Source organism: Cavia porcellus, unplaced genomic scaffold, assembly GCF_034190915.1.
Source record: "Cavia porcellus strain 051 isolate PalLab524CR breed Dunkin Hartley unplaced genomic scaffold, mCavPor4.1 scaffold_6, whole genome shotgun sequence".
Taxonomy (NCBI): Eukaryota; Metazoa; Chordata; class Mammalia; order Rodentia; family Caviidae; genus Cavia; species Cavia porcellus.
In genome coordinates this window covers 49,331,229-49,346,770 of record NW_026947489.1, presented here as the reverse complement: position 1 = coordinate 49,346,770, position 15,542 = coordinate 49,331,229, and the positions used below count along the sequence as shown (strand labels likewise).

Below are 15,542 nucleotides of genomic sequence, written 5' to 3'. Positions count from 1 at the left end.
CATGATCTCCAGTTGCATCCATTTACCTACAAAAGCCTCAAGATTATCCTACTTTATACCTGGGTATCTTTCCATTGTATGACAACACCACATAGTTTTTACCCATTCTACAGTTGATAGGCAAGTTATCCTTGCTTTTTTCTGGTCTCCTGTGATTTACAATTGTTTTCTCTCCTTTGATTTTCAACATATAAATTTTCTTTCTAGTTCAATGTGTTTCTTGTATAGAGTATATTGATGGATGTTGTTTCTTGATCCATTCTCTGTTTCTTTTTTATTGCTGAATTGAGACCATCTATTTTAATGGCTACATACATTATTTTGTCTGCCATGCTATTCGCCTGCTGTTGGCATCCACTTTTTTCCTTCATCTAATTGCCTGTCTTGTTTGGTGATCCTCCTCTACTGTTGTCCCTAGAACCATGATCATCTTTATTTCTCTCTAGAATATTCTTTAGTACTCTCTTTAGGGTTTGTTTGTTAGTCATGAATTTCTTCAGTTGTTCTTAATCATGGAAGTATCTATTTTTTCATCAATTTTGAAAGACAGTTTTGCAGGGTAGATCAATCTGGGTTGGAAGTTGTTTTCTTTCAGGATTTGAAATATTTCACTCCAAACTCTTCTTGACATGATGGTTTGCATTGACAAGTCTGCTGTGATTTTGATTGGTTTTCTTTGTAGGTGATATGTTTCTTTTCACTAACAACATCTAATATTCTGTTCTTGTGCTGAATTTTTGAGATATTGATTATTATATGTCTGGGTGTAGATTTATTTTGGTTATGGTTAGTTGGAGTCTGTATGCTTCACTTCACTTATCTGTATGACTTATCATTTTCCCATATTTGGGAAGTTTTCTGCTATTACTTCTGTTATCTTTTTATTTCATTTGCGTTGACTCTTGCTTCTTATACCTATCACTCTTAAATTATTTTTTTCTGTAATCTTGCAGCCATTGAATTGTTATTTCCTGGTTCCTTGCTGTTTTTAAGAGATCTTTCCTTTTATGATCACTAGCTGCAATCCTGTCTTCAAGATCTGAAAGTCTATCTTCAGTCTCTTTCAAGGAGTTTTGCCAGCTGTTGATTGATTTTTTAAAATTTCCTGGATAGCTCTTTGAGTTTGTTTCATGCATTGTAATTCCTTTGTATATTGTTCATTTAAGGTTTCCATCATTTTCCTATGCTCCTCTTTTTTATCTATGCCTTCTTTAGATATGACAAGAAATTCTTTATGTTTGTGATTTCTCCTTTTACCTGAGACATTATTTCTGATCTGACTACTTTTACAATCTCATGAAGCTGCTTCTTCAATTACTATCCTGTCAGAGATTTCAGGTGTGTGACTTCCATTTTCTTCCATGACTGTATCTCCCAGACTTGTTCTATGTGAGCTGGAGGTCTGAGATTGCCTTATGCTCCTTTGTCTTGACATTCTCCTAGGTATCTCCCAACAAGCTGGTTATGGGATATGAGGCACTTTCCACATTGGCTGCCCCTCCATGGTATAGGGGAATGGGACAGGCACCTGGTCTTCTCTGACCTCAGGTTTACAGGGATGTAGCAGGCATGGGGATGGTTTCTCCAGACCTTTGCAGCAACACTAGGCCTTCCATGACAGCCAGGTGTACATGGTGGGTGGGGGGCTGCTTCTTCTTTCAGTCTGTCTACATCAGGACTCCCACGATGGTGTCAGGCACACTAGATGTGTTTGTCTGATTCTCCCAGTGGACAATGGCTGCCCAAATGAAGCAAGGGTCTCAAATGGTGGCCTGTGGTTGCACAGGGCTTACCTGGCTGCATGTCCCTCCTCATGCTGGAGACTTAGGAAGCAAGGCTTCCAGTGTGGTGGCCAGCAACCAGAGGTATATCTGACTGCATCTCTCTGCTTGCACTGGCTGCCCACAGGAAGCAAGCCTTCTGCAAGCAGCAACTGGCCTTTTCACTGTGGGGTATTCAGCTACACCCTGTTCCAAGAGGAGGTGTGTGGACTACAAATTTAAACTATAGGCAGAAAAAAGTAACAATCTGAACAAACTAGCAGAAAATTAATTTCCTTTTGGTCATAAGGACCTTGGCTATACAGGCATTATCTGTCTGCTTCAGCCCAACCTGGATAGAGCACCCCACACACTGCATTAATGCATCCCCAGCTCTAATCCCAAGTCTTCATTGCCCCACAAATCATTCAGAGCAAAATATCAGAAGCCACCACACATGGTTATGGTGCATAGGTAGTATTAAATTGGCAAAAACCACAGTGGGGTCTGAGCACAGACATTAAGATAACTGGAGCAGGTTAAAAGGGAAGGTTTCAGCCTCTGGGGAAAAGTGAAGGTTGAATATAGTCCTGGCCAATTCAGACTGCTGTAACAAAAACACCATAGACGGTGCAGCTTACATAATATACAAGTTTATCACAGTTCTGAAGCCTGTTGAAGCCCAAATCAGGGACCCAGTATGGCTGACTTCCTGGTTTACTGATACACCCTCAAATCTCTTATCATTGTATTCTCATGCTGTCAAGAAAGCTAGTCATATTCCTTCCTCTTCTACAGAAACACTGATCCCATCATGGAAGCTCCACCCTCTGATCTCATCTGATCATTCTCTACTTTTCCAAGAATCCACCTTCTAGCATCATTTCATCAGAGGTTAAGGTTTCAGCAGAGGGACTTCAGGGGACACAAACATGCCACCCATAATCAGTATCTCAAGAGTGGAGATCATAATAAAATGTGCACATCCATTCCCAATTTCCAAACCTTTTGTAACTCCAGAGGCCATCATAAGAGAGAAGCTCAGAACTTGTAACACTGGCTCGTCAGTGCTCCTAGGATAAGGTCAACATTATTAAGCCTTGATCTTGTGGCTATTAAACATTTATGTCTTATTTCCTTCATTTTCACTGAATTGCTTTTCTGTATGCCGAACAAAATTTATTCTTCTGGCTGAAACAAAATTTATATGTATCTTTCTCTGTTAAAATATATACCTTTGCATTTACCTTAACTAAACACCTCAGAATTTCCTTCAAGTGCATAAGTTCAGGATTTCACTCTTCATTCTGACATGATTTTGTTCCCTACCCCTCCTCACCAACGTCACCAATCCACACTTATTCATCTTGCTTCCATTCAAGGAAAGTTCCAAAACCTACCAAGTTAAGCAAGATAAATAAAAGATGAGAGATCAAGAAAGACCCACCATAAAGTGAGGGAAGGTCAGGGGAAGACAGCCAAAAGCCCTTTTCAATACATGCTTTTAAAGGAAATGCATTTTTGTGGTATGTACAAATTTCTTTCAGTTTTTATTTGTATATGTTAATATTCCATAACATTTACAACGATGTTAGGAAGTAGTATGTGTATGTTACATGTATGATCGCTTTTTATTTCCCTTCTCTTTGTCTTCTTATCCTTTCCTTGTCTGTCTTTAGATCTCCTTTCCATTTGCAAAAGATCTATCTCATTATTCCTAATTGTATGTGGGTTTTTTTTTTGTTTTTATCATTCATACTTTGGGTTTCTAATACAAGTTACATGATAATTAAGCTTATGATCATTTTCAGATTAATTTTTCTCAGACATTCTACAGAATCTCCCTTAACGGAGTGTCTCCTTAGTAGAGTCACTTTAACTCTTCACGCTCCTGATTGTGTAACACGATAGAAGTTGCTGATTTACTTACATTTAACTTATGTGACACACTATCATAGCAAGGAGTGTCTGTTTCATTCTGCAATACACACAACCTCCATTGTACTCCCATCTCTTGGTAGCCATGAGGAAGCTGTTCCTGGACATCTCATAGATAACAAAATCTGCAGCTACTCTAGTCTTTTATCTAAAATTGTGTATAATTGGCATATATCAAGTGCATATTCTCCAGTAAACTTTTATTCATCTCTGTATTGTATGTTTCCTTGTACAATGTAAATGCTATGCAAATACTATGCTTTATTGTTTAGAAAATAATAACAAATATAATTTTGTACATGTTCAATAAAGATGTAATTTTTAAAATCAAAGTTAAATTCAAGGATGCCAGATACAGAAATTCTGAGGACTGTGTTGGTTAACTGAATTAAAATAAGATAGTTGCTAAGAGAAGAAATAGCTGCTTTAAAAGTGAGAATAATCACCACTGAAGTAATCAAGTATTTTTAATATATACTGATTTCCCAGAAAATCAGAAACTCAAGTCTCCATTTATAGAGGATTGACTAAATACATAGGGTATATCCTTCAATAAAAAAAGTAGGAATTTTGTTTATTTATTCAGCTTCTCAACAAAAACATCTTTTGGACCTATGGTACTTCTAGTTCTGTTTTATTTTAAGAGGTCAACAGTGAAACAGTAGTGCCTTCATAGGCAATGTGTCTTCCCATTGGTAAGTAATCAACCACAAAAAGAATGACATATTGATCAATGAAAATAATGTAGAGAAAAATCTAATTAGATCAAGGGATGAATAATTAGGAAATATCCATAGGCTTCTGCTGTGGTGGATTGATCATCAATTTGAGTGAGAATGCCCACTCAAGTGTGTGATTCGCATGGTTCTGGACATGGGAGGCCCACTTGGGGAGGACTGTTATAATGGTGCAAAAGGAGAATGGGAAGGGAGGATTCCATGCTGATGCTGATCTTCTTTAAATTTGTTTCCTGCCTTTGGGCACAGACATCTCCACAGGAAGCTTCTGCAGCTTTCTGGCCCAGATCCTCCAGTCTCCTACTGAAGATTCCTTGGCTCGTTGACACAGACTTGCAAAGGACATTTACTGTGGGATCTAGGCCTCCATGTGGGAGACTGCCATGTGCTCTAGTCCCCAGGCTGGATTCTTAAGATCTTAAACTCTCCAAAAGATCTCTTGCACTTTGTGGGTGAATATTATGTGCTAATCTTGTAATATTTGGAACTATGGGTGAATACTGCACAAAAATCTCCTATGTTTTGCATTAAATCTTTCACAAATACTAAATAGAACAGTTTCCTAAGTACAACCCAAGAAAAAATAACAAAGAACTATCAAAATACACTACGGTTTAGAGAAACCAGCCACTTAGACTTACCATAGATCACTAAAATATATTTACTGTAAATATATCTTTATTTCACAATTCAATAAGATCCAGGTATCTTTACTGGAAATACAAGGAAATGCGATGAGGTAAAAAGCCTGAAATTAGAGAGAATTGTATGTAAGCAAGGCACTTTACTTGCTATATCTAACTATAGCAACTGATAAATTTATCTCTGGCTGCTGAAAACTTGGAAAACATTACTCTCCACTGTCAGCCTCGTGGTTATAACATTGCAAATAATTTTAGTGGAGATATATCTGTATATTCAGAATATAATTTCAGGAAGAACCAATCTCCAGGATGATCACTGGAATCAAAATACACAATTCTGTGAAATAGAACATACTGAAGCCTTTTTCCCCTTAATATGGTACTCAGGACTCATTGCTCACCACAGAAGTGAAAACCTTAGTAATAATAAGTATGACTTATGAAATCTCTTCTCTGCATTATACACCATGTTTAAATATTTTTAAATAATATTTTAGCATCAAAACTATCCCATGAATATTGTCTTAGGCACTTTATGCTCGTCACTGAGACAATATACGTGAAGCCCAAAGTTGGGAAAGGAAAGGTTTATTTCTTACAGTTTTTGGAGGTTTCAGTCCACACTCAGTTGGCTCCAAGACAGGCAGGCATGGCTGGGCTGCAGTTCATGGCAGCCACCAGCAGCAAACTCGAACCAGCAAAGAGAAAAACACCTTCTTCCTGCCATTACATCACATTCTGGCTCCAACCCTATGTGGGTGGAGCACTGACACCATCAATCCAAGCACTATACAATGAGCCATCACATATGAACAATGCAAATTCATGAGGCCTGGGGGACACAAACATAAAACATGACAAATATGTACCCTAATATTCATCCTATATCATAGCTTAGTATACTGAGATTCAAGGAATTTAATGTCTTTCTCAGGCAGCTAGTAAGTCCTCTGGACCTGAACCTTATTGACTCAATTTAACTGCAAACCCCATGCTTCTATCATTAGATGAATGCATATGAAAAAGTTAGACAGATATTATAACAATATTCAGACATTAAAATAAAATGACAGCTCTGAAAACCTGGAAAAAATGAGACACCTGAAGTTATAGTTACTGTACTTCATCAATATCTATATATTTACTGTTTCTCTAGCAATAGTCAAAGCCACTTTATAAAAATGTCTTAATTATCCTAGAAAAATCTATGTGATGGATTTTGCATAAAAAGAAACTGAGAATTACAGAGATCAATAAACTCCTCCAGAACCTTAACATTCTAAAATATGAATGTCATAGAACCCAGACAACCAAGCTCCAGAGGTTATCATGAGAAATGCAGATCCTAAGTGGTGAGTCCTTCATACTCTTATTTTTTCTGCCCTAGACTGCAATGTTTTGTCTTAAATAATGCACAGACTTCGCTGAATTATGCTGTGTTACATTCTTACAAATGGAAACAATTATATCCCTCTTAACCCTCCCCACAACCTTCTCCAGATGATCTTGAATGCTCCACACATTCACTACTTGTCAGAATGAGGCTCAGACATGGTATTAAAGAAAGCCAGGTGTCTGGGCTAGGAATACAGCTCAGTGTCCTAAGTGCCTGCCTGGCAAGTGTGAGGTTGTGAGTTTGATTCCCCGATACCACAAAAGAAAAAGAAAACCAGGAGATAGATTCCATATTTTAAGTAATCAAATTGCTTTTGAGGTCGTCTAGGTGGACAGGGACATTTTACAGTGGACTCCCTTAAACAATGAGGCAGAGTCACTTCTCTTAAAACTCCCTTCACTCTCTGCCATTAAAACATGAGACAAAGCTAAAAATGGTTGCCGCCTGTTTTGATTATTGCACTAGAAACCATCACAAACTTGGTGTAATATAGCACTAACCATTAAATATGTCTCATGGTTCTTGGATGTGACTGAGTTCCACTGGGGAATCTTTCTTAGAGTCTGTCATGATTTATAGTCAGTTACTGGCTAGGCTTAGAGCGTCTTCACTCACATATCTGGTGATTACTGCTGCCTATTGGCTGAGACTCGGGCATGACTGTTGTCTTTTCCATATGGCCTCTGTTAGGGACAGAATGAAACTTCTCAAACGAGCTGGATTCCAAGGACTCATGCCTAAGAAAAACATAGCCACAAGAGAATTGTATGGGGTTCTAGGAAATGTATACAAAATGTACCAGTCCATATTCAAGAAAAAGAAAATTAGACTTTACCTTCCATATAAAGGAATGTTAGAGAATATGAAAATACTTTCTGTAAAGCTGCCCCAAAAACTCTGTTAGAAATAACCTTGGGTTAGGTCACAACTAAGTGACATTTAATGAAATGTAACAAAAGGAATTATAACAGGTATGATGGTAATAATGCCTTAGAGCCCTTAAAACCTCTCAGATGGGCGTGGGGGTACACAACTGCACTCCCAGAATCCTGAGAGGCTCAAGCCAGTAGGGTTGCAAAAAGCTCAACCTGAGAAATTTAGCCAAATAGCAAAAAATAAAGAGCTGGAGTATATCTCAGTTCAAAGGCACTGAATTTAATCCCCAATACCCACCCCTGACCAGAAAGAAGGAATAATTTTACTCTGTTACTTCTCCAAAAAGTGAATAATTATTCTCTAGTCTAATTTTTCCTGTTAGAAAAATAGATACTTTAACAGAGAGAGCATTGGCAGTAGTTGTCTTCAGGTTCTTATCAGTGAATCTTCAATGCAAAATAGTAACAAAACTGGTCAAATTTCCTTTGGTGACTTAGATAGAGGTTTCCCTCTCTTTGATGGCTTCCTGAGAAGAGGATGGGTAGCTGGGAAAGATAGGTGGATGGGGTATACAGGGCATAAAAGGGGGAATCGGCACTGCTGCTGTAACCAGGAACAGGGCTATGGAAGGAAATCTTATGCATGTGCTACAGATAATTAAAGCTTTTGCATAGTGGTTGCTAATGCTCTAAGGATGTTTTCAGGTCTGAGCCAGTTTCAATAAATCCAAATCTTTGCTTAGACTCCAAAAACCACCCCAGGATTAGGTTAGTGTCAGATTGAGGAATGATTTTGAGGCTGCTATCTTCACTTGCATCCTGGAAATAACTAGAGAAACCATCAGAAAAAAAGTTACCATTCTATCAGGCAAACCTTTGCAAAGAGTGGAGGAGGGCAAGGCTTCCTCAAATGTCATGGATTGACGGTTTATACTGTGCGATTGTGAGCAAGTTTTTTTTAATCATATGGAGCTTTAGTTTCTTATTTGCAAAAAAAGGAATATTTAATTTTTGGTCATAACAAAAATATAAATCTGTTCATATAAGTGAGGCATATGACATGCAGTACAAACAATAAATACTTTTATTATTAATATTAATTTAAAGCTTTGCATACCAAAGAAATGGAATCGCCTAAAGATTAGTGCATTTGGGAGCATACAGACATCGTGTTTTAAATTCATAATTAAATTTTATAAGAACTGAGTTTGTAATTTTTAGATATAAGAACACTATTTTATAGTCTCTTATAACTGATCAGCTCTTTAATTATTCTGACATAGACCAGTGAAGAGCTGTATGTTTTGCATTTGTTCCATTTCTATAAAATGTGAGGTTAATCCTGCTATTTATTACTACTGATCTCTGAGGGATAGCAAGAAATTGTCTTATAAAGTTATCTTCTAAGTACATTTTGAAAAAGGAATAAGTATAAGGAAGTGGGTTTTGTTCAGTTCAAATGGAACAGTGAGTGGCTCCAGGCTGAAGATCAGAGTGTAGCTATCCTGATCTTAGCTCATAATTCATGGAACAAAATAGAGTTGGAAGGTTGACATCTGGTCTTTCAACAGATGCAAGCAAAGGGGAAAAGGTTTTGTCTGTTTAAAAAAGGATTTCTTAAATGTATTTTATATTCCAGTGTTCTGTGAGTCTGGGTGTAGCACAGAGTCTAGAAAGAGGGAATTGGCAGAGGAAGACTGGGGGAGGGAGGAAAAGAGGGAGGGGAGAGGGATTTAAAGTCACAAAGGAAGGAGGGGACAATAAAATAAAACTACATCACAGACAGGAGGTAGGCAGTCAGCAGGTACATAATGATGCCGGGAGGTTTCTGGGTCAGAGCAGAGGAACCAGGGCCTTGACTAGGTCTACTCCTTCATCCTGGTTACCAACATCATAGTTGGCGTCTAGCGCTATTTTATACAATTTAGCCTTAATAAGGACTCGCTTGAATACCACTGTGGGACCCTTGGTTCTCTCCTCACTCCACAAAAATCTTCTCTCCATCCATCAGCTGCCATTGTCAAAGACTCTGGACTCCAGACTGAGGTCATTTATAGGCTGAACTATTTGTCCAGTGAGACCATAGCCAGCCATGAAGTCCTATATCATCTTCATTTTCATGACTGCCACTGGTGAGAGTTTGGGGCTTGGTTTCTGCCCAGGGTGAGACCCAGAGAAGTGTATTAGGGGCTGGGAAGAGAAGTCAGCAGCTACAACCAAACTGATAGGAAGTGGGTTTAGGAGGGGCATTTTAACAAAGTAGTTCATTGTGGAAGTGAAAGGAGCATTCTTCATGCAGACAGTTCATCCTGTCACTGTGCTTTCTGATGCCTACGATGCCTGTGAGGTAGACAGGATGCCCTTGGCATCAGTGCCCTGCTGTCTGAGGATGTCCTCTTCAAGCCCCAAGCATGTGATACCCTGGGTTTCCTTTCTCCTGTAAGCCACCCTCTCTTTCCTTGGGCAAAAGGTTATTAGATGAGTGGGCCCAGGAAGAGACTGAAGGCTGATGAGGGCCTCTCAGCCCCCAGGTTCCCCATTTTATTTTTTTTTTTTAAATTCCAAAGTCAGGCAGTATTTCATCTTTCCCCCTCATTCTTGGTAAAAGTTAATTGTTTTTTGTTTTTTGTTTTTGTTTTTTTTTTTGTTTTGTTTTGTTTTTTTTTTTTTTGTACCTGAATTAAACTCACAACCTCATGCTTGCCAGGCAAGCTCTTGGTGCTGCTGAGCTAAACCCCTCGCCTGTAAAATTTAATTCTTAAAAAATAACACATTTAAAGTGTCAACTTATTTTTTTCATTTTTGAAATATGTAGCACTGGTAGTCGGAGCTTCTGATCAATACGAGATGAGCCTACTGGTTTGTCACAGGACCCAAATATAATAATTCCAAATTTCTGGAGCAAAACTATGTGTTAGCTTCTTAAAATTGTTTTCCTGAGCAGCATGCATGATTTTCTCTTACTTTAAAAAATACTAAGCATAGAGGCTCTAATACTATCTTTGGAAACCTCCAGTTAGCAAAAATGATTTTGGCTAGTTCTAGCCACCTAACTTCTCTGTCTTTCTTTCTACCCATAACCTTCTTCTTTCCAGTTGTCACTCTAGAAAATATGAAAGTACTGGAAGATCTCCCCATTCCTTACCTGGTGTACTTGCAGGCCAGCCCCGAGCCCTGTGTGGGGGTCCTCATTCACCCCGAGTGGGTCTTGACAGCCGCTCACTGCCCCTTACCGTAAGTATTCCAGTGAAGTAGGCGTGGTGAAATATCCCCAAGAGTTTTCAGTGAGACTAGAAGAACCAGTAAGACAGAAGATCTCAGTGGAGAGCAGACCATTGGGTGGTTCAATTAAAGATCAATAGGAGACATCAGCAGACTTCAATGAAAAGTAAATACTATTCATTCATCAACAAACGTTATCAAACTTTTACTAAATAGCTAAGGCTGTTTAGCACACTGAGACAACAGTGAGCGTGTAAGATGGAAGTAAGGTTTCCCTCACAGAGCTTACATTTTGATACAAGAACCCCCAAACAAGCGTATGGCCCAAAACACAGCCTAAAACAATAGTGGGCAATGATATACAGGAACAATATACAGGGCTGTTTGTGCTAGACTTCTCCAAAGATGTGAAACCAGTTTGAAAAGAAGCAGTAAAAAGAATAAAGCCTGGGGCTGGAGATTTAGCTCAGCGGCATAAGCGCCTGCCTTGCAAGCAGGCAGTCGTGAGTTCCATCCCGGGTATCAATAAAAAGGAAAAAGACAAAAAAAAAAAAAAAAGAAAAAAAAAAGAATAAAGCCTATGGGATAGTCCAGGCACAGGGAAAAATATTCATGTAGTCTCTGACATAGCAAAGATATTAAGGCATTTCCCAAACAGGTATAATGATTAGGGAAATATTCATAGGATGGAATTAGAGTTATCCAGAGGCCATGTCATGTAAGTCATAGGAGAACACACTCTCTGTACAACATAATGCCTCCCATGCAAATCTCAGTGCTAATGTGAGTGCTCAGATGTGAGAAGCTGTTGTGTGCGGAAGCCCTATTTAGAATTCCGGGAGCACCCAGGGCCACTTCAACCTCAGATTCTAAGCCCCCTGGTTGTCTTAACAGAGTGTAGTCTAACACAGCTCAAATGCTTGCTCTCTGCATGAGGAAGAAGACACTGGAAATGAAGTCAGCTCTCATCCTCCTATAATGGTGATGGGAAAGCAAAAATTCTTTCCACTGTCCTTATGGAGTGCTTAAAGTCCTTTGAGCAAGGAATGGCTTTAGAATCTTTTGCACAACTAGACTTCTGGGGATGGAGGTAGGCAAGCCTGGATTTACCTGGGGAATATGAGGGGAAATGGCAGTTGGGAGTCCTGACAAACTGCTAATAGTATTTTGCACACCTGTTATAAACCTAAGCAACACATGCTCAACACAGTGATAGGAGTCACTGCGGGCACTAGACAGCCCAGCCACATCCAGAAACAGTGGGTACAGCCTGTTTCTCAGGTACTGTTGGAGACTGTGGAATACACAAAGCCTGGACATCAAGGATTATGTTGCCATCTTTATTTGCTCTCTGTTAATTCAAACTGTCCAACTCTTAACAAGAATGGACACTCTTGAGTATATTTTAGATACCTAACACCATGTCAGATTTTACATATTCGTATCTGTAATACCACAATCCTGGGAATTCTTAATCTTACAAAATTAGGTCATTTTACTTTTCAGGTTACTAAATGAGATTATGATGGTTGAAAAAGATGATTTTGGCATTTCTTTAAGTATGGCATTCTATGATTCCATATTTTTTTAACCAGCTTCTCACTTTCTTTCTTCCAAAGTGAAAAAATCCGACTGGGAGTTAATCAACCCAGCTTCAAAAATAAGAGAGAACAGCTGCGCAATTACTCAATGACTGTGACTCACCCTGAATTTGATGAAAAAACCCTGAAAAATGACCTGATGTTGATAAAACTCTCCAGGGAAGCTGGTATCAACTCCTATGTGGGAACTATCGCCATAGCTATGGAACCTTCATTGTTTAATGACACCTGCTTTATTCCAACCTGGATGTGGGTTGACTATAAAAACAGTAAGTGTTTGACCACTCTGTGTTTTCACATGAGGGAATTTGAAGCTACAGGATGAACATGATGACATGCACTTTCTAGAAAAAGAAGCTATGAGATGATGTTTATGACTCTATCGTGATTACTGCCTGTAACTTACACATCAGGACTGCAGGAGAATATTGAAATACGCTGATAGAAGGCAGCTAATCAGACAGTAATACATAGAACAGGTGGTCATTATTGTATCTAGAATACTCAAGACCAAGTTCAAAGGATCTGAATTTTGAAACAGAGGTGGAAAACTAAGATGCTTCACTCACAGAGACAGTGTTGAGGCAGGGTGGTCTACTCAGTGAATGGTGAGAAGGTCACTCTGCGCTTAAGGGAAGAGAAGAGAAGTAAGAAGAAAAAGAGTCTGGGTGCTGAAACACAGTGATTCATTCTTCCCACTGTGTGCTGAGGTCAAAAGACAGTTGAGGAAGATGCTCGTACTATCACCAAAACTAGCTCCTTCCAGAGAGTCCCACTGCTATACCTGCTGCTATATCTGAGAATCCCCTATTAGACACGGAGACTCGAGTTGTTCGACAAATGTTTGATGATTCTGATATATTGTTGCTGACTCTGAACAGACACATTTCAGGGAAAAAAGTAAATATACAACCTTCACCATGTGCCCAAACCAGCATAGGCAGGAAACTAAAAAGTACCTGTGCACTGAAGGTATAGCTTAGTGATAGAAATCCTGCCTATAGCTTGTGCAAGTTTCTGGGTTTAGTCCTCAGCAGAGGGAGGGAGGGAGGGAGGGAGAGGAAGGAAGGAAGGAAGGAAGGAAGGAAGGAAGGAAGGAAGGAAGGAAGGCAGGAAGGAAGGGAGGGAGGGAGGGAGGAAGGAAGGAGAAGGGGAGAGGATAAAAGAAAAGAGGAAAGAAGGAAATTTCATGTTCTCAATATTTTGTGAGTACTTATTTCAGTTTAGATGCAAAGAACTGTGCCTAGGAATGTAAAGGAGTGTATTTTCTGAACAAATTACAACTTGTATGATTTCTGTCCTAGACTTTGTCTTACTCAAAGACTTTGTATCACATCTTACAAAAATACTTTTTCCTTGTTGTTTAGAGATAAAGCTATATGAAGATTTTATCATTTAGGCTCTGTAAACCAGAACAACAATACCAGATTATACCTTTGTAAGATCTCTTGTATAGGGCTTCCAATATGTGTCAAGAATGCCTTATTTCCAGGAATTTAAATTATTTCACCTCATTTCTTAAATGTGTTTCAATTTACTTCACACAAGAACTTAAACATAACTCCTCTCTTCCTTGTTTAACCTGATGCTTTCTGTCCTATTTTACTTTGGGGTATTTTATTGTATCAGAAAAAATACTGTTCCTAACCACCACTTGGCTAAGCTTGATCTATTTCTGCTCAGTTCTTTTTCTTCTTTCTTGCTCCTAACAAAATTAAAATTGCATGATTCCTTGATAACAGCTCCTGCATTCTGAAGCTGACAATCTAATAGCAATTGTTGTGTGGCAGAAATGGAGATTTTGACCTCTCACAGAATATATTTTTTAAATAATGAATTTCTAAATAATCTATTTACTATCATGTGCTACACAATGTTTCAACCAGTGATATCAACGATACAGCGATCATTTTATATTCTGATGGAGCTGAAACTTTCCTATTTCCTAGTATTTTTTCCATACCTACTCATTTTTACAGGTATATTTATATACGCAGGTGCTTTAAAACCATGTTGCATTATTCATTACAGTAATATACTATACAACCTGATAGCATAGAAACAAGAGGCTGCCATACAGTACAGCCTATGAAGAGGCTGCCTCACATAGATTGGATACATCCCCTTTGTGATGTTTACACTGCAACAAAATATTACCTAATGATACATTTCTCAGAGCAGAAATTCAACATGTATATAATTTAAAAAGTAGTTTTATACACAGTAAAGATAGTTTCTCTTTTTATGATAAATTATAAAAATGAAGTAGATGACCCAAAATGGAGACAGGATAGATTTTATATAAGTGGCTTTATCACTCATGGCAACTCATAATGTTTACATAGGTGCTTCTGATTTTCATAAATTATGCATAGTAGTGAGAGAGAACTATAGATTAAACTAAATACCCTAAAAGGGACAGCATGTCTACTATGATTTGCATTGAATATTCTCAGAAAGGATGTATTTATAAAATATAGGCTGACTACAACAGCACTGTTATGAGAGGAATAACTCTGGAGTGTGCTTTCTCTTACCCACAGTTACTGAACCTGATATCCTGACATGGATAAACCAACACATTCTTCCCTCTCGTGACTGCCAGAATATGCTTCTGACACAAGAACAAAAAACCACAGTGAACATCATGTGTATAGGACAACCTCTAACTATCCTATCTAAAATTGAGGTACCTTTCCCTCCTTCACAGATGAGTGTACTGTGGGGTCCACTGGGAGGGAGCAGTGATGATGGGAAATCAAAAGCTCCTCCAAAGAGCAAGGGATAGAAAAGCTAAAGTCCTTTCCCCACCCTGCTCAGTCTTTAGATGTATTTCTTTCCTCTCATTTCATCTAAGGGTAAGCAATATCTGGGATTATTCCTGACCCTGTCTGTCCTGTCCTGTACACCTGTCCTGTCTCCTAACTACACTGAGATTTGGACCAAGTTTGAATCAGGAAGAGAAAACCAATATGGATGTTCAGAGAGGGCTGTCACCTCTCCAGCAAAATAGTTCCATTACCTTGGATGGTTTGGTTGCTGTAATGCATCATTTCTTGAAATTTTATCTTTGTTAAGTGAAGACAAAGCCACACTGAATTCCTTTTTTCTCTTCGGAGCAGGAAGTTTCAGCGGCTCCAGCCATTTGCAGCGGGAGAGTGCAGGGAATCTTGTCCTGGACCAAAGGTTCTATCACCCTGGGAAGTGAAGGATTCTTCACAGAGATTCATCCTTATGTAAAATGGATCACAGAAATCATGACTACCCACTGAAGTGACCCTCTCAATGTAATGTCTGCATAATTTCCACACTGGGTCCACAACACACTTCATCTTTCTTGTGCAAAATTCAAGGTGAAAACATCCAATA

General features: G+C 38.7%; 1 protein-coding gene across 1 annotated transcript; it reads left to right on the top strand.

Moving 5' to 3' along the window:
• The first annotated feature begins 9,201 nt into the window (after positions 1-9,201).
• LOC100713305 (serine protease 58-like) lies at positions 9,202-15,542 on the top strand. Its single transcript, XM_023567409.2, has 5 exons — positions 9,202-9,482; positions 10,446-10,584; positions 12,192-12,442; positions 14,717-14,862; positions 15,296-15,542. The coding sequence occupies exons 1-5, from the start codon at positions 9,443-9,445 to the stop codon at positions 15,443-15,445; spliced, it is 726 nt and encodes a 241-aa protein (XP_023423177.1). The 5' UTR covers positions 9,202-9,442; the 3' UTR covers positions 15,446-15,542.